At 63.9% G+C, this 18051-nt stretch overlaps 1 protein-coding gene across 1 annotated transcript in view; it reads right to left on the bottom strand.

Annotated features, from left to right (window-relative positions):
• LOC140125923 (protein mono-ADP-ribosyltransferase PARP12-like) overlaps positions 1–18051 on the bottom strand; it is a 41970-nt gene that overhangs the window by 7214 nt on the left and 16705 nt on the right. Inside the window, 3 exon segments of the mRNA XM_072144848.1 lie at positions 143–239; positions 5361–5484; positions 6393–6549. Of these exon segments, the coding sequence (XP_072000949.1) occupies positions 143–239; positions 5361–5484; positions 6393–6549 (378 nt within the window).

The following is an 18051-nucleotide window of genomic DNA, read 5'->3' on the forward strand; positions in this document are numbered from 1 at the left end:
ATGCGGAGGCGGCAGCTCTGGGGGTGACTAGAGCATAACCCTACACTCCGGGGGTGACCAGAGCATAACCCTACACTCCGGGGGTGACCAGAGCATAACCCTACACTCCGGGGCCCATGGAGGACACAACAATCATCTTTACCTGGTTTTCCTCTTCTTCACCTCCTCCGAGGACACAAATCTGGGCCTCCGACAAATCATCCGCTCCGTCCCGTAATGAGTATTCCGCTGCTTCATGTCTGCCGGAACACGGGAAGAGGAAAGGTAGAGGAGGAGGAGGAAGGGAGGAACAGAAGGAGGAGGAGGAAGGGGAGGGAACAGAAGGAGGAGGAGGAAGGGGAGGAACAGAAGGAGGAAGAGGAGGAAGGGGAGGAACAGAAGGAGGAAGAGGAGGGAAGGGGAGGAACAGAAGAGGAAGAGGAGGGAGGAGGAACAGAAGGAGGAAGAGGAGGAGGAGGGGAAAAAAGAAGGAAGAGGAGGAGGAGGGAGGAACAGAAGGAGGAAGAAGAGGAGGAGGGAGGAGGAAGAAGAGGAGGAGGGAGGAAGAAGAAGAGGAGGGAAGGAAGAAGAAGAGGAGGAGGAGGAGGAGGAGGTAGGGGGGAGGAAAGAAGAAGAGGAGGAGGAGGAGGAGGGGAGGAGGAGGAGGGAGGGAGGAACAGAAGGAGGAGGAGGAGGAAGAAGGAGGAGGAGGAGGAGGAGGGAGGTAGGAGGAGGAGGAGAGGAGGAGGAGGAGGAAGAAGAAGAAGAGGTGGAGGAAGAGGAAGGGGAGGAACAGAAGGAGGAAGAGAAGGAAGAGGGGAAGAGGAAGAGGAGAAGGAAGAAGAGGAGAAGGAAGAAGAGGAGGAGGAATGGGAGGAACAGAAGGAGCAGGAGGAGGAGGAGGGAGGAGGAGGAGGAGGAGGAGGAGGAAGAAGAGGTGGAGGAAGAGGAAGGGGAGGAACAGAAGGAGGAAGAGAAGGAAGAGGGGGAAGAGGAAGAGGAGGAGGAGGAAGAAGGGGAGGAGGAAGAAGAGGAGGAGGAGGAATGGGAGGAACAGAAGGAGGAGGAGGAGGAAGGGGAGGAGGAGGAGCAGGGGGAGGAGGAGGAAGAATAGGAGGAAAAATAGGAGGAGGAGGAAGAAGAGGAGGCGGAGGAGTAGGAAGAAGAGGGGGAGGAGGAGGAAGAGGAGGAGGAGGAAGAAGAGGAAGAAGGGGAAAGGAGGGGGAAGAGGAGGAGGAAGAGGAGGAGGAAGAAGATGAGGAGGAGGAAGAGGAGGAGGAGAAAGAGGAGGAGGAGGAGGAAGAGGAGGAGGGGGAAGAGGAGGAGGGGGAAGAGGAGGAGGGGGAAGAGGAAGGGAGGAGGAGGAGGAGGAGGGAAGGAGGGAGGAAGAAAGAAGAGGAGGAGGAGGAAGGAGGGAGGAAGAAGAAGAGGAGGGAGGAGGGAGGAAAGAAGAAGAAGAGGAGGGAGGAGGGAGGAAGAAGAAGAGGAGGGAGGAGGGAGGAAGAAGAAGAGGAGGGAGGAGGGAGGAAGAAGAAGAGGAGGGAGGAGGGAGGAAGAAGAAGAGGGGAAGGGAGGAGAGAAAGAAGAGGGGAGGGGGGGGAAGGAGGAGGAGGAGGGAGGTAGACGAAGAGGAGGAGGAGGGAGGTAGACGAAGAGGGGGAGAGGGGAGAGGAGGGGAAGAGGAGGAGGAAGACGAAGAGGAGGAGCAGGAGGAAGACGAAGAGAGGGCAGGAGGAAGAGGCAGGGGGAGGAGCAGGAGGAAGACGAAGAGGAGGAGCAGGAGGAAGACGAAGAGGAGGAGCAGGAGGAAGACGAAGAGGAGGAGCAGGAGGTAGACGAAGAGGAGCAGGAGGAAGACGAAGAGGAGGAGCAGGAGGTAGACGAAGAGGAGGAGCAGGAGGTAGACGAAGAGGAGGAGCAGGAGGTAGACGAAGAGGAGGAGCAGGAGGTAGACGAAGAGGAGGAGCAGGAGGTAGACGAAGAGGAGGAGCAGGAGGTAGACGAAGAGGAGGAGCAGGAGGTAGACGAAGAGGAGGAGCAGGAGGTAGACGAAGAGGAGGAGCAGGAGGTAGACGAAGAGGAGGAGCAGGAGGAAGACGAAGAGGAGGATCAGGAGGAAGACGAAGAGAAGAGCAGGAGGAAGACGAAGAGGAGGAGCAAGAGGTAGACGAAGAGGAGGAGCAGGAGGAAGACGAAGAGGAGGAGCAGGAGGTAGACGAAGAGGAGGAGCAGGAGGAAGACGAAGAGGAGGAGCAGGAGGAAGACGAAGAGGAGGAGCAGGAGGAAGACGAAGAGGAGGAGCAGGAGGAAGAGGAGGAGCAGGAGGAAGACGAAGAGGAGGAGCAGGAGGAAGACGAAGAGGAGGAGCAGGAGGTAGACGAAGAGGAGGAGCAGGAGGTAGACGAAGAGGAGGAGCAGGAGGTAGACGAAGAGGAGGAGCAGGAGGTAGACGAAGAGGAGGAGCAGGAGGTAGACGAAGAGGAGGAGCAGGAGGTAGACGAAGAGGAGGAGCAGGAGGTAGACGAAGAGGAGGAGCAGGAGGTAGACGAAGAGGAGGAGCAGGAGGTAGACGAAGAGGAGGAGCAGGAGGTAGACGAAGAGGAGGAGCAGGAGGTAGACGAAGAGGAGGAGCAGGAGGTAGACGAAGAGGAGGAGCAGGAGGAAGACGAAGAGGAGGATCAGGAGGAAGACGAAGAGAAGAGCAGGAGGAAGACGAAGAGGAGGAGCAAGAGGTAGACGAAGAGGAGGAGCAGGAGGAAGACGAAGAGGAGGAGCAGGAGGTAGACGAAGAGGAGGAGCAGGAGGAAGACGAAGAGGAGGAGCAGGAGGAAGACGAAGAGGAGGAGCAGGAGGAAGACGAAGAGGAGGAGCAAGAGGTAGACGAAGAGGGGGAAGAGAGGAAGACGAAGAGGAGGAGCAGGAGGTAGACGAAGAGGGGGAAGAGGAGGAGGAGGGGGAAGAGGGGGAAGAGGGGGAAGAGGAGGAGGGGGAAGAGGGGGAAGAGAAGGAGGAGGGGGAAGAGAAGGAGGAGGGGGAAGAGAAGGAGGAGGGGGAAGAGGGAGGAGGAGGGGGAAGAGGAGGAGGAGGGGGAAGAGGAGGAGGAGGGGGAAGAGGAGGAGGAGGGGGAAGAGGAGGAGGAGGGGGAGAGGAGGGAGGGAGGGGGAAGAGGAGGAGGAGGGGGAAGAGGAGGAGGAGGGGGAAGAGGAGGAGGAGGGGGAAGAGGAGGAGGAGGGGGAAGAGGAGGAGGAGGGGGAAGAGGAGGAGGAGGGGAAGAGGAGGAGGAGGGGAAGAGGAGGAGGAGGGGGAAGAGGAGGAGGAGGAGGGGGAAGAGGAAGAGCAGGAGGAGGGAGGAAAGAGCAGGAGGAGGAGGAAGAGCAGGAGGAGGAAGAGCAGGAGGAGGAGGAGAAGGAGGAAGAGCAGGAGGAGGAGGAGAAGGAGGAAGAGCAGGAGGAGGAGGAGGAGGAGGAGGAAGAGGAAGAGCAGGAGGAAGACGAAGAGAGGAGCAGGAGGAAGACGAAGAGAGGGAGCAGGAGGAAGACGAAGAGGAGGAGCAGGAGGAAGACGAAGAGGAGGAGCAGGAGGAAGACGAAGAGGAGGAGCAGGAGGAAGACGAAGAGGAGGAGCAGGAGGAAGACGAAGAGGGGGAAGAGGAGGAAGACGAAGAGGAGGAGCAGGAGGTAGACGAAGAGGGGGAAGAGGAGGAGGGGGAAGAGGAGGAGGGGGAAGAGGAGGAGGGGGGAAGAGGAGGAGGGGGAAGAGGAGGAGGGGGAAGAGGAGGAGGGGGAAGAGGAGGAGGGGGAAGAGGAGGAGGGGGAAGAGGAGGAGGGGGAAGAGGAGGAGGGGGAAGAGGAGGAGGGGGAAGAGGAGGAGGGGGGAAGAGGAGGAGGGGGAAGAGGAGGAGGGGAAGAGGAGGAGGGGGAAGAGGAGGAGGGGAAGAGGAGGAGGGGGAAGAGGAGGAGGGGGAAGAGGAGGAGGGGGAAGAGGAGGAGGGGGAAGAGGAGGAGGGGGAAGAGGAGGAGGGGGAAGAGGAGGAGGGGGAAGAGGAGGAGGGGAAGAGGAGGAGGGGGAAGAGGAGGAGGGGGAAGAGGAGGAGGGGGAAGAGGAGGAGGGGGAAGAGGGAGGAGGGGGAAGAGGAGGAGGAGAGCAGGAGGAGGAGGAGGGGGGAAGAGGAAGAGCAGGAGGAGGAGGAGGGGAAGAGGAAGAGCAGGAGGAGGAGGAGGGGGAAGAGGAAGAGCAGGAGGAGGAGGAGGAGGAGGAGGAGGAGGAGGAGGAGGGGGGAAGAGGAAGAGCAGGAAGAGGAAGAGCAGGAAGAGGAAGAGCAGGAAGAGGAAGAGCAGGAGGAGGAAGAGCAGGAGGAGGAGGAGGAGGGGGAAGAAGGAAGAGCAGGAGGAGGAGGAAGAGCAGGAGGAGGAAGAGGAGGAGGAGGAGGAGGAAGAGCAGGAGGAGGAGGAAGAGACAGATAAAGAGAATGAAGAGAAAGAAGGAAGAAAAACAGTAGGAAAGGGAGGAAGCCGAAAAGAAGGAGGAATGTCCCCTGTCCCTCCCCCCCCATGTTTCATGCCCATCCCCCATTTCCCCTCACTCCTGCCCCGCGCCCGCCCCCATGTCCCCTCCCCCTTCCACATATTTCCTCGCCCCTCCCCCCATGTCTCCTCGCCCTTCCCCTCGCCCCTCCCCCCATGTCCCCTCGCCCCTCCCCCCATGTCCCCTCGCCCCTCCCCCCATGTCCCCTCCCCCCCATGTCCCCTCGCCCCTCCCCCCATGTCTCCTCGCCCCTCCCCCCCATGTCTCCTCGCCCCTCCCCCCCCATGTCTCCCCGCCCCTCCCCCCATGTCTCCCCGCCCCTCCCCCCATGTCTCCCCGCCCCTCCCCCCATGTCTCCTCGCCCCTCCCCCCATGTCTCCCCGCCCCTCCCCCCATGTCTCCTCGCCCCTCCCCCCATGTCTCCTCGCCCCTCCCCCCATGTCCCCTCGCCCCTCCCCCCATGTCTCCTCGCCCCTCCCCCATGTCTCCCCGCCCCTCCCCCCATGTCTCCTCGCCCCTCCCCCCATGTCTCCTCGCCCCTCCCCCCATGTCTCCTCGCCCCTCCCCCCCATGTCTCCTCGCCCCTCCCCCCCATGTCTCCTCGCCCCTCCCCCCATGTCTCCTCGCCCCTCCCCCCATGTCTCCCCGCCCCTCCCCCCATGTCTCCCCGCCCCTCCCCCCATGTCTCCTCGCCCCTCCCCCCATGTCTCCCGGCCCCTCCCCCCATGTCTCCCGGCCCCTCCCCCATGTCCCCTGGCCCCTCCCCCCATGTCCCCTCGCCCTTCGCCCATGTCTCCTCGCCCCTCCCCCCATGTCCCCTCGCCCCTCCCCCCCATGTCCCCTGGCCCCTCCCCCACCTCTGAAGCTCAGGGTGTAGCTGTGTTTTCCGGCCTTGAACTGCAGGCAGGCGCTGGGGTCGGAGAGGAAGACGTTCTCCAGGTCGTTGCTGGTGATTGTGGCCGAGGACTTGTGCTCCTTAGTCTGGGATCAAACACAGAGATAAGTCATCAGGAGGCGGCCCTGGGGCTGGTGAGGGCGGGGCCGGAGGCAGCCTGGGCGGGGTTGGAGGCAGCGTTGGTGTTGCGGGCGGGGCCGATGGCAGTGTAGGTGGGGCTGAAGGCAGCAGGGGTTGGAGGCGGAGTGGGCAGGGGTTGGAGGCGGAGTGGGCAGGGGTTGGAGGCGGAGTGGGCAGGGGTTGGAGGCGGCGTGGGCAGGGGTTGGAGGCGGCGTGGGCAGGGGTTGGAGGCGGAGTGGGCAGGGGTTGGAGGCGGAGTGGGCAGGGGTTGGAGGCGGCGTGGGCAGGGGTTGGAGGCGGCGTGGGCAGGGGTTGGAGGCGGCGTGGGCAGGGGTTGGAGGCGGCGTGGGCAGGGGTTGGAGGCGGCGTGGGCAGGGGTTGGAGGCGGCGTGGGCAGGGGTTGGAGGCGGCGTGGGCAGGGGTTGGAGGCGGCGTGGGCAGGGGTTGGAGGCGGCGTGGGCAGGGGTTGGAGGCGGCGTGGCAGGGGTTGGAGGCGGCGTGGGCAGGGGTTGGAGGCGGAGTGGGCAGGGGTTGGAGGCGGAGTGGGCAGGGGTTGGAGGCGGAGTGGGCAGGGGTTGGAGGCGGCGTGGGCAGGGGTTGGAGGCGGCGTGGGCAGGGGTTGGAGGCGGCGTGGGCAGGGGTTGGAGGCGGCGTGGGCAGGGGTTGGAGGCGGCGTGGGCAGGGGTTGGAGGCGGCGTGGGCAGGGGTTGGAGGCGGCGTGGGCAGGGGTTGGAGGTGGCGTTGGTGGTGCGGGTGGGGCCGCAGGCAGTGCAGGGCGGGGCCGCAGGCAGTGCAGGGCGGGGCCGCAGGCAGTGCAGGGCGGGGCCGCAGGCAGTGCAGGGCGGGGCCGCAGGCAGTGCAGGGCGGGGCTTACCTCCCTCCCATACTCCACCCACGTGTTGCACTCGTCTCTCCAGTACCACAGCCAATCAGTGGTGAGGATGTAGTGCGGGGGTTTGGCTGCGGAGGACGGGGTGGAGAGTCGTCTCATCTTATGGGACTGATACATCATGGAGTCAAAGTTCACTTCACTAAAAGACAGGAACACACATGAGGCTGCGGGGTCCCCGAGGGTCTGCACCTGGGGTCACTGTACCTGGTATTGGGGGGGGGGGGGTCACTGTACCTGGTATTGGGGGGGGGGGGTCACTGTACCTGGTATCGGGGGGGTCACTGTACCTGGTATTGGGGGGGGGGGGTCACTGTACCTGGTATCGGGGGGGTCACTGTACCTGGTATCGGGGGGTGTCACTGTACCTGGTATCGGGGGGGGGGGTCACTGTACCTGGTATCGGGGGGGGGGGGGTCACTGTACCTGGTATCGGGGGGGTCACTGTACCTGGTATCGGGGGGGGGGGGGTCACTGTACCTGGTATCGGGGGGGTCACTGTACCTGGTATCGGGGGGGTCACTGTACCTGGTATCGGGGGGGGTCACTGTACCTGGTATCGGGGGGGGTCACTGTACCTGGTATCGGGGGGGGTCACTGTACCTGGTATCGGGGGGGGGTCACTGTACCTGGTATTGGGGGGGGGTCACTGTACCTGGTATCGGGGGGGGTCACTGTACCTGGTATCGGGGGGGTCACTGTACCTGGTATCGGGGGGGTCACTGTACCTGGTATCGGGGGGGTCACTGTACCTGGTATCGGGGGGGTCACTGTACCTGGTATCGGGGGGGTCACTGTACCTGGTATCGGGGGGGTCACTGTACCTGGTATCGGGGGGGTCACTGTACCTGGTGTCGGGGGGGTCACTGTACCTGGTGTCGGGGGGGGGGGGGGGGTCACTGTACCTGGTATTGGGGGGTCACTGTACCTGGTATCGGGGGGGTCACTGTACCTGGTATCGGGGGGGTCACTGTACCTGGTATCGGGGGGGTCACTGTACCTGGTATCGGGGGGGGGGGTCACTGTACCTGGTATCGGGGGGGGGGGTCACTGTACCTGGTATCGGGGGGGGTCACTGTACCTGGTATCGGGGGGGGGTCACTGTACCTGGTATCGGGGGGTCACTGTACCTGGTATTGGGGGGGGGGGGGTCACTGTACCTGGTGAGGGGGGGTCACTGTACCTGGTATTGGGGGGGGGGGGGTCACTGTACCTGGTATCGGGGTCACTGTACCTGGTATTGGGGGGGGGGGGGGTCACTGTACCTGGTATCGGGGGGGGGGGGGGTCACTGTACCTGGTATCGGGGGGGTCACTGTACCTGGTATCGGGGGGTCACACTGTACCTGGTATGGGGGGGTCACTGTACCTGGTATCGGGGGGTCACACTGTACCTGGTATCGGGGGGGTCACTGTACCTGGTATCGGGGGGAGTCACTGTACCTGGTATTGGGGGGGGGGGGTCACTGTACCTGGTATCGGGGGGGGGGGGTCACTGTACCTGGTATCGGGGGGGGTCACTGTACCTGGTATCGGGGGGTCACTGTACCTGGTATCGGGGGGGTCACTGTACCTGGTATCGGGGGGGTCACTGTACCTGGTATCGGGGGGGTCACTGTACCTGGTATCGGGGGAGTCACTGTACCTGGTATTGGGGGGGGGGGGTCACTGTACCTGGTATCGGGGGGGGTCACTGTACCTGGTATCGGGGGGGGTCACTGTACCTGGTATCGGGGGGGTCACTGTACCTGGTATCGGGGGGTCACTGTACCTGGTATCGGGGGGGGTCACTGTACCTGGTATCGGGGGGGGTCACTGTACCTGGTATTGGGGGGGGTCACTGTACCTGGTATCGGGGGGGTCACTGTACCTGGTATCGGGGGGGTCACTGTACCTGGTATCGGGGGGGTCACTGTACCTGGTATCGGGGGGGTCACTGTACCTGGTATCGGGGGGGGTCACTGTACCTGGTATCGGGGGTCACTGTACCTGGTATCGGGGGGGGTCACTGTACCTGGTATCGGGGGGGTCACTGTACCTGGTATCGGGGGGGTCACTGTACCTGGTATCGGGGGGGTCACTGTACCTGGTATCGGGGGGGTCACTGTACCTGGTATCGGGGGGTCACTGTACCTGGTATCGGGGGGGTCACTGTACCTGGTATTGGGGGGGTCACTGTAACTGGTATCGGGGGGGTCACTGTACCTGGTGAGGGGGGGTCACTGTACCTGGTATCGGGGGGTCACTGTACCTGCTATTGGGGGGGGGGGGTCACTGTACCTGGTATTGGGGGGGGGGGTCACTGTACCTGGTATTGGGGGGGGGGTCACTGTACCTGGTATTGGGGGGGGGGGGGTCACTGTACCTGGTATCGGGGGGGGGGGGGGGGGTCACTGTACCTGGTATTGGGGGGGGGGGGTCACTGTACCTGGTATCGGGGGGGTCACTGTACCTGGTATTGGGGGGGGGGGGTCACTGTACCTGGTATCGGGGTCACTGTACCTGGTATTGGGGGGGGGGGGGTCACTGTACCTGGTATTGGGGGGGGGGGTCACTGTACCTGGTATCGGGGTCACTGTACCTGGTATTGGGGGGGGGGGGGGGTCACTGTACCTGGTATTGGGGGGGGGGGGGGTCACTGTACCTGGTATCGGGGGGGTCACTGTACCTGGTATTGGGGGGGGGGGGGTCACTGTACCTGGTATCGGGGTCACTGTACCTGGTATTGGGGGGGGGGGGGTCACTGTACCTGGTATCGGGGGGGTCACTGTACCTGGTATTGGGGGGGGGGGGGGGTCACTGTACCTGGTATCGGGGGGGTCACTGTACCTGGTATTGGGGGGGGGGGGGGTCACTGTACCTGGTATCGGGGGGGGTCACTGTACCTGGTATCGGGGGGGTCACTGTACCTGGTATCGGGGGGGGGTCACTGTACCTGGTATCGGGGGGGGGTCACTGTACCTGGTATTGGGGGGGTCACTGTACCTGGTATCGGGGAGGGGGGGTCACTGTACCTGGTATCGGGGGGGTCACTGTACCTGGTATCGGGGGGGTCACTGTACCTGGTATCAGGGGGGTCACTGTACCTGGTATCGGGGGGGTCACTGTACCTGGTATTGGGGGGGTCACTGTACCTGGTATTGGGGGGGTCACTGTACCTGGTATCGGGGGGGGGTCACTGTACCTGGTATCGGGGGGGGGGGGGGGGTCACTGTACCTGGTATTGGGGGGGGGTCACTGTACCTGGTATTGGGGGGGGTCACTGTACCTGGTATTGGGGGGGGGGGTCACTGTACCTGGTATCGGGGGGTCACTGTACCTGGTATTGGGGGGGGGGGTCACTGTACCTGGTATTGGGGGGGGGGGTCACTGTACCTGGTATTGGGGGGGGGGTCACTGTACCTGGTATCGGGGGGTCACTGTACCTGGTATTGGGGGGGGGGGGGTCACTGTACCTGGTATCGGGGGGTCACTGTACCTGGTATTGGGGGGGGGGGTCACTGTACCTGGTATCGGGGGGTCACTGTACCTGGTATCGGGGGGGTCACTGTACCTGGTATCGGGGGGGGGTCACTGTACCTGGTATCGGGGGGGGGTCACTGTACCTGGTATTGGGGGGGGTCACTGTACCTGGTATCGGGGGGGGGGGGTCACTGTATCTGGTATGGGGGGGGGGTCACTGTACCTGGTATCGGGGGGGGGGGCACTGTACCTGGTATGGGGGGGGGGGCACTGTACCTGGTATTGGGGGGGGGGGTCACTGTACCTGGTATTGGGGGGGGGGGGTCACTGTACCTGGTATCGGGGGGTCACTGTACCTGGTATTGGGGGGGGGGGGGGTCACTGTACCTGGTATCGGGGGGGGTCACTGTACCTGGTATCGGGGGGTGTCACTGTACCTGGTATCGGGGGGGGGGGGTCACTGTACCTGGTATCGGGGGGGGGGGGGTCACTGTACCTGGTATCGGGGGGGTCACTGTACCTGGTATCGGGGGGGGTCACTGTACTGGTGGGGGGTCACTGTACCTGGTATCGGGGGGTCACTGTACCTGGTATTGGGGGGGGGGGGGGTCACTGTACCTGGTATCGGGGGGGTCACTGTACCTGGTATCGGGGGGGTCACTGTACCTGGTATCGGGGGGGGGTCACTGTACCTGGTATTGGGGGGGGTCACTGTACCTGGTATCGGGGGGGGTCACTGTACCTGGTATCGGGGGGGGTCACTGTACCTGGTATCGGGGGGGTCACTGTACCTGGTATGGGGGGGGTCACTGTACCTGGTATCGGGGGGGTCACTGTACCTGGTATCGGGGGGGGTCACTGTACCTGGTATCGGGGGGGTCACTGTACCTGGTATCGGGGGGGTCACTGTACCTGGTATCGGGGGGTCACTGTACCTGGTATCGGGGGGGTCACTGTACCTGGTGTCGGGGGGGTCACTGTACCTGGTGTCGGGGGGGGGGGGGGGGGGGTCACTGTACCTGGTATTGGGGGGTCACTGTACCTGGTATCGGGGGGGTCACTGTACCTGGTATCGGGGGGTCACTGTACCTGGTATCGGGGGGGTCACTGTACCTGGTATCGGGGGGGGGGGTCACTGTACCTGGTATCGGGGGGGGTCACTGTACCTGGTATCGGGGGGGGGTCACTGTACCTGGTATCGGGGGGTCACTGTACCTGGTATTGGGGGGGGGGGGGTCACTGTACCTGGTGAGGGGGGGTCACTGTACCTGGTATTGGGGGGGGGGGGGGTCACTGTACCTGGTATCGGGGTCACTGTACCTGGTATTGGGGGGGGGGGGGTCACTGTACCTGGTATCGGGGGGGGGGGGGGGTCACTGTACCTGGTATCGGGGGGGTCACTGTACCTGGTATCGGGGGGGTCACACTGTACCTGGTATGGGGGGGTCACTGTACCTGGTATCGGGGGGTCACACTGTACCTGGTATCGGGGGGGTCACTGTACCTGGTATCGGGGGGTCACTGTACCTGGTATCGGGGGGGGGGGTCACTGTACCTGGTATCGGGGGGGGGGTCACTGTACCTGGTATCGGGGGGAGTCACTGTACCTGGTATCGGGGGGCACTGTACCTGGGGGTCACTGTACCTGGTATCGGGGGGGGGGTCACTGTACCTGGTATCGGGGGGGGTCACTGTACCTGGTATCGGGGGGGTCACTGTACCTGGTATCGGGGGGGTCACTGTACCTGGTATCGGGGGGGTCACTGTACCTGGTATCGGGGGGGGTCACTGTACCTGGTATCGGGGGGGGGTCACTGTACCTGGTATCGGGGGGGTCACTTGAACCTGTATCGGGGGTCACTGTACCTGGTATCGGGGGGGTCACTGTACCTGGTATCGGGGGGTCACTGTACCTGGTATCGGGGGGGGTCACTGTACCTGGTATCGGGGGGGTCACTGTACCTGGTATCGGGGGGGTCACTGTACTGTACCTGGTATCGGGGGGGTCACTGTACCTGGTATCGGGGGGGTCACTGTACCTGGTATCGGGGGGGTCACTGTACCTGGTATCGGGGGGTCACTGTACCTGGTATCGGGGGGGTCACTGTACCTGGTATTGGGGGGGTCACTGTAACTGGTATCGGGGGGGTCACTGTACCTGGTGAGGGGGGGTCACTGTACCTGGTATCGGGGGGTCACTGTACCTGCTATTGGGGGGGGGGGTCACTGTACCTGGTATTGGGGGGGGGTCACTGTACCTGGTATTGGGGGGGGTCACTGTACCTGGTATTGGGGGGGGGTCACTGTACCTGGTATTGGGGGGGGGGGGGGGGTCACTGTACCTGGTATCGGGGGGGGGGGGGTCACTGTACCTGGTATTGGGGGGGGGGGTCACTGTACCTGGTATCGGGGTCACTGTACCTGGTATTGGGGGGGGGGGGGTCACTGTACCTGGTATCGGGGTCACTGTACCTGGTATTGGGGGGGGGGGGTCACTGTACCTGGTATCGGGGGGGTCACTGTACCTGGTATCGGGGTCACTGTACCTGGTATTGGGGGGGGGGGGGGTCACTGTACCTGGTATTGGGGGGGGGGGGTCACTGTACCTGGTATCGGGGTCACTGTACCTGGTATTGGGGGGGGGGGGGGGTCACTGTACCTGGTATCGGGGGGGTCACTGTACCTGGTATTGGGGGGGGGGGGGGGTCACTGTACCTGGTATCGGGGGGGGTCACTGTACCTGGTATCGGGGGGGTCACTGTACCTGGTATCGGGGGGGGGGTCACTGTACCTGGTATCGGGGGGGGGGTCACTGTACCTGGTATTGGGGGGGGTCACTGTACCTGGTATTGGGGGGGGTCACTGTACCTGGTATTGGGGGGGTCACTGTACCTGGTATCGGGGGGGGGTCACTGTACCTGGTATCGGGGGGGGGGGGGGGGTCACTGTACCTGGTATTGGGGGGGGGGTCACTGTACCTGGTATTGGGGGGGGTCACTGTACCTGGTATTGGGGGGGGGGGTCACTGTACCTGGTATCGGGGGGTCACTGTACCTGGTATTGGGGGGGGGGGTCACTGTACCTGGTATTGGGGGGGGGGGGTCACTGTACCTGGTATTGGGGGGGGGGTCACTGTACCTGGTATCGGGGGGTCACTGTACCTGGTATTGGGGGGGGGGGTCACTGTACCTGGTATCGGGGGGTCACTGTACCTGGTATTGGGGGGGGGGGGTCACTGTACCTGGTATCGGGGGGGGTCACTGTACCTGGTATTGGGGGGGGGTCACTGTACCTGGTATCGGGGGGGGGGGGGTCACTGTATCTGGTATGGGGGGGGGGGTCACTGTACCTGGTATCGGGGGGGGGGGGCACTGTACCTGGTATTGGGGGGGGGGCACTGTACCTGGTATTGGGGGGGGGGTCACTGTACCTGGTATCGGGGGGGTCACTGTACCTGGTATCGGGGGGTCACTGTACCTGGTATCGGGGGGTCACTGTACCTGGTATCGGGGGGGGGGGGGGGTCACTGTACCTGGTATTGGGGGGGGGGGGGGTCACTGTACCTGGTATCGGGGGGGGGGGCACTGTACCTGGTATTGGGGGGGGGGCACTGTACCTGGTATCGGGGGGGGGGGGGTCACTGTACCTGGTATTGGGGGGGGTCACTGTACCTGGTATTGGGGGGGGGGGTCACTGTACCTGGTATCGGGGTCACTGTACCTGGTATTGGGGGGGGGGGTCACTGTACCTGGTATTGGGGGGGGGGGGCACTGTACCTGGTATTGGGGGGGGGGGGGTCACTGTACCTGGTATCGGGGGGGTCACTGTACCTGTTATCGGGGTCACTGTACCTGGTATTGGGGGGGGGGGGTCACTGTACCTGGTATCGGGGGGGTCACTGTACCTGTTATCGGGGTCACTGTACCTGGTATTGGGGGGGGGGGGTCACTGTACCTGGTATCGGGGGGGGGTCACTGTACCTGGTATCGGGGGGGGGTCACTGTACCTGGTATCGGGGGGGGGGGTAACTGTACCTGGTATTGGGGGGGGGGGGTCACTGTACCTGGTATCGGGGGGGGTCACTGTACCTGGTATCGGGGGGGGGTCACTGTACCTGGTATCGGGGGGTCACTGTACCTGGTATCGGGGGGTCACTGTACCTGGTATCGGGGGGGGGGGTCACTGTACCTGGTATCGGGGTCACTGTACCTGGTATTGGGGGGGGGGGGTCACTGTACCTGGTATTGGGGGGGGGGGGGTCACTGTACCTGGTATCGGGGGGGGGGGGCACTGTACCTGGTATTGGGGGGGGGGCACTGTACCTGGTATCGGGGGGGGGGGGTCACTGTACCTGGTATTGGGGGGGGTCACTGTACCTGGTATTGGGGGGGGGGGTCACTGTACCTGGTATCGGGGTCACTGTACCTGGTATTGGGGGGGGGGGGGTCACTGTACCTGGTATTGGGGGGGGGGGTCACTGTACCTGGTATTGGGGGGGGGGGGGGTCACTGTACCTGGTATCGGGGGGGTCACTGTACCTGTTATCGGGGTCACTGTACCTGGTATTGGGGGGGGGGGGGGGTCACTGTACCTGGTATCGGGGGGGTCACTGTACCTGTTATCGGGGTCACTGTACCTGGTATTGGGGGGGGGGGTCACTGTACCTGGTATCGGGGGGGGGTCACTGTACCTGGTATCGGGGGGGGGTCACTGTACCTGGTATCGGGGGGGGGTCACTGTACCTGGTATCGGGGGGGGGTAACTGTACCTGGTATTGGGGGGGGGGGGTCACTGTACCTGGTATCGGGGGGGGTCACTGTACCTGGTATCGGGGGGGGGGTCACTGTACCTGGTATCGGGGGGGGGGTAACTGTACCTGGTATCGGGGGGGGTCACTGTACCTGGTATCGGGGGGGGGGGGTCACTGTACCTGGTATCGGGGTCACTGTACCTGGTATTGGGGGGTCACTGTACCTGGTATTGGGGGGGGGTCACTGTACCTGGTATCGGGGGGTCACTGTACCTGGTATTGGGGGGGGGGTCACTGTACCTGGTATTGGGGGGGGGTCACTGTACCTGGTATCGGGGGGGTCACTGTACCTGGTATCGGGGGGGTCACTGTACCTGGTATTGGGGGGTCACTGTACCTGGTATCGGGGGGGGGGGTCACTGTACCTGGTATCGGGGGGGGGGGTCACTGTACCTGGTATCGGGGGGTCACTGTACCTGGTATCGGGGGGGGGGTCACTGTACCTGGTATCGGGGGGGGGGGTCACTGTACCTGGTATCGGGGGGGGGTCACTGTACCTGGTATCGGGGGGGGGGTCACTGTACCTGGTATCGGGGGGGGGGTCACTGTACCTGGTATCGGGGGGGGGGTCACTGTACCTGGTATCGGGGGGTCACTGTACCTGGTATCGGGGGGGTCACTGTACCTGGTATCGGGGGGGTCACTGTACCTGGTATCGGGGGGGTCACTGTACCTGGTATCGGGGGGGTCACTGTACCTGGTATCGGGGGGGGTCACTGTACCTGGTATCGGGGGGGGTCACTGTACCTGGTATCGGGGGGGTCACTGTACCTGGTATCGGGGGGGGTCACTGTACCTGGTATTGGGGGGGGGGGGGGTCACTGTACCTGGTATTGGGGGGGGGGGGTCACTGTACCTGGTGGGGGGGGGGGGGGTCACTGTACCTGGTATTGGGGGGGGTCACTGTACCTGGTATTGGGGGGGGGGGGGGTCACTGTACCTGGTGGGGGGGGGGGGGGTCACTGTACCTGGTATTGGGGGGGGTCACTGTACCTGGTATCGGGGTCACTGTACCTGGTATTGGGGGGTCACTGTACCTGGTATTGGGGGGGGGGGTCACTGTACCTGGTATTGGGGGGGGGTCACTGTACCTGGTATCGGGGGGAAGGGGGGGTCACTGTACCTGGTATCGGGGGGGGGGGGGGTCACTGTACCTGGTATTGGGGGGGGGGGGTCACTGTACCTGGTATTGGGGGGGGGGTCTCTGTACCTGGTATTGGGGGGGGGGGGTCACTGTACCTGGTATTGGGGGGGTGGGTCACTGTACCTGGTATCGGGGGGGGGGGGGGGGTCACTGTACCTGGTATCGGGGGGGGGGGGGGGGGTCACTGTACCTGGTATTGGGGGGGGTCACTGTACCTGGTATCGGGGGGGTCACTGTACCTGGTATCGGGGGGGTCACTGTACCTGTTATGGGGGGGGGTCACTGTACCTGGTATCGGGGGGGGGGTCACTGTACCTGGTATCGGGGGGGGGGGTCACTGTACCTGGTATCGGGGGGGGGGTCACTGTACCTGGTATTGGGGGGGGGGTCACTGTACCTGGTATTGGGGGGGGGGTCACTGTACCTGGTATCGGGGTCACTGTACCTGGTATTGGGGGGGGGTCACTGTACCTGGTATCGGGGGGGGGTCACTGTACCTGGTATCGGGGGGGGGTCACTGTACCTGGTATCGGGGGGGGGTCACTGTACCTGGTATTGGGGGGGGGGGTCACTGTACCTGGTATTGGGGGGGGGTCACTGTACCTGGTATCGGGGGGGGTCACTGTACCTGGTATCGGGGGGGGTCACTGTACCTGGTATCGGGGGGGGTCACTGTACCTGGTATCGGGGGGGGGGTCACTGTACCTGGTATTGGGGGGGGGGTCACTGTACCTGGTATCGGGGGGTCACTGTACCTGGTATTGGGGGGGGGGGTCACTGTACCTGGTATCGGGGGGTCACTGTACCTGGTATTGGGGGGGGGGGTCACTGTACCTGGTATCGGGGGGGGTCACTGTACCTGGTATTGGGGGGGGTCACTGTACCTGGTATCGGGGGGGTCACTGTACCTGGTATCGGGGGGGGGGGGGGGGGGTCACTGTACCTGGTATCGGGGGGGGGGGGGTCACTGTACCTGGTATCGGGGGGGTCACTGTACCTGGTATTGGGGGGGGTCACTGTACCTGGTATCGGGGGGGGGGGGTCACTGTACCTGGTATCGGGGGGGTCACTGTACCTGGTATCGGGGGGGGGGGGGTCACTGTACCTGGTATCGGGGGGTCACTGTACCTGGTATTGGGGGGGGGGGGGGTCACTGTACCTGGTATCGGGGGGGGGGGGGGGTCACTGTACCTGGTATCGGGGGGGGGGGGGGGCACTGTACCTGGTATCGGGGGGTCACTGTACCTGGTATCGGGGGGTCACTGTACCTGGTATTGGGGGGGGGGGGTCACTGTACCTGGTATTGGGGGGGGGGGGTCACTGTACCTGGTATCGGGGTCACTGTACCTGGTATTGGGGGGGGGGGGGGGTCACTGTACCTGGTATTGGGGGGGGGGGGTCACTGTCACTGTACCTGGTATCGGGGGTCACTGTACCTGGTATTGGGGGGGGGGGGGTCACTGTACCTGGTATCGGGGGGGTCACTGTACCTGGTATTGGGGGGGGGGGGTCACTGTACCTGGTATTGGGGGGGGGGGGGGGGTCACTGTACCTGGTATCGGGGGGGTCACTGTACCTGGTATCGGGGGGGGGGTCACTGTACCTGGTATCGGGGGGGTCACTGTACCTGGTATCGGGGGGGGGGGGTCACTGTACCTGGTATCGGGGGGGGGGGTCACTGTACCTGGTATCGGGGGGGGGGGTCACTGTACCTGGTATCGGGGGGGGGGGGTCACTGTACCTGGTATCGGGGGGGGGGTCACTGTACCTGGTATCGGGGGGGGGGTCACTGTACCTGGTATCGGGGGGGGGGGTCACTGTAGCTGGTATCGGGGGGGGGGGGTCACTGTACCTGGTATCGGGGGGGGGTCACTGTACCTGGTATGGGGGGGGGGTCACTGTACCTGGTATTGGGGGGGGGGTCACTGTACCTGGTATTGGGGGGGGGTCACTGTACCTGGTATTGGGGGGGGGGTCACTGTACCTGGTATTGGGGGGGGGTCACTGTACCTGGTATCGGGGGGGTCACTGTACCTGGTATTGGGGGGGGGGGGGTCACTGTACCTGGTATTGGGGGGGGGGTCACTGTACCTGGTATCGGGGGGGTCACTGTACCTGGTATCGGAGGGGGTCACTGTACCTGGTATCGGGGGGGGGTCACTGTACCTGGTATCGGGGGGGGGTCACTGTACCTGGTATCGGGGGGGGGGTCACTGTACCTGGTATCGG

This window comes from Engystomops pustulosus, chromosome 4, assembly GCF_040894005.1.
Source record: "Engystomops pustulosus chromosome 4, aEngPut4.maternal, whole genome shotgun sequence".
NCBI classification, from domain to species: domain Eukaryota; kingdom Metazoa; phylum Chordata; class Amphibia; order Anura; family Leptodactylidae; genus Engystomops; species Engystomops pustulosus.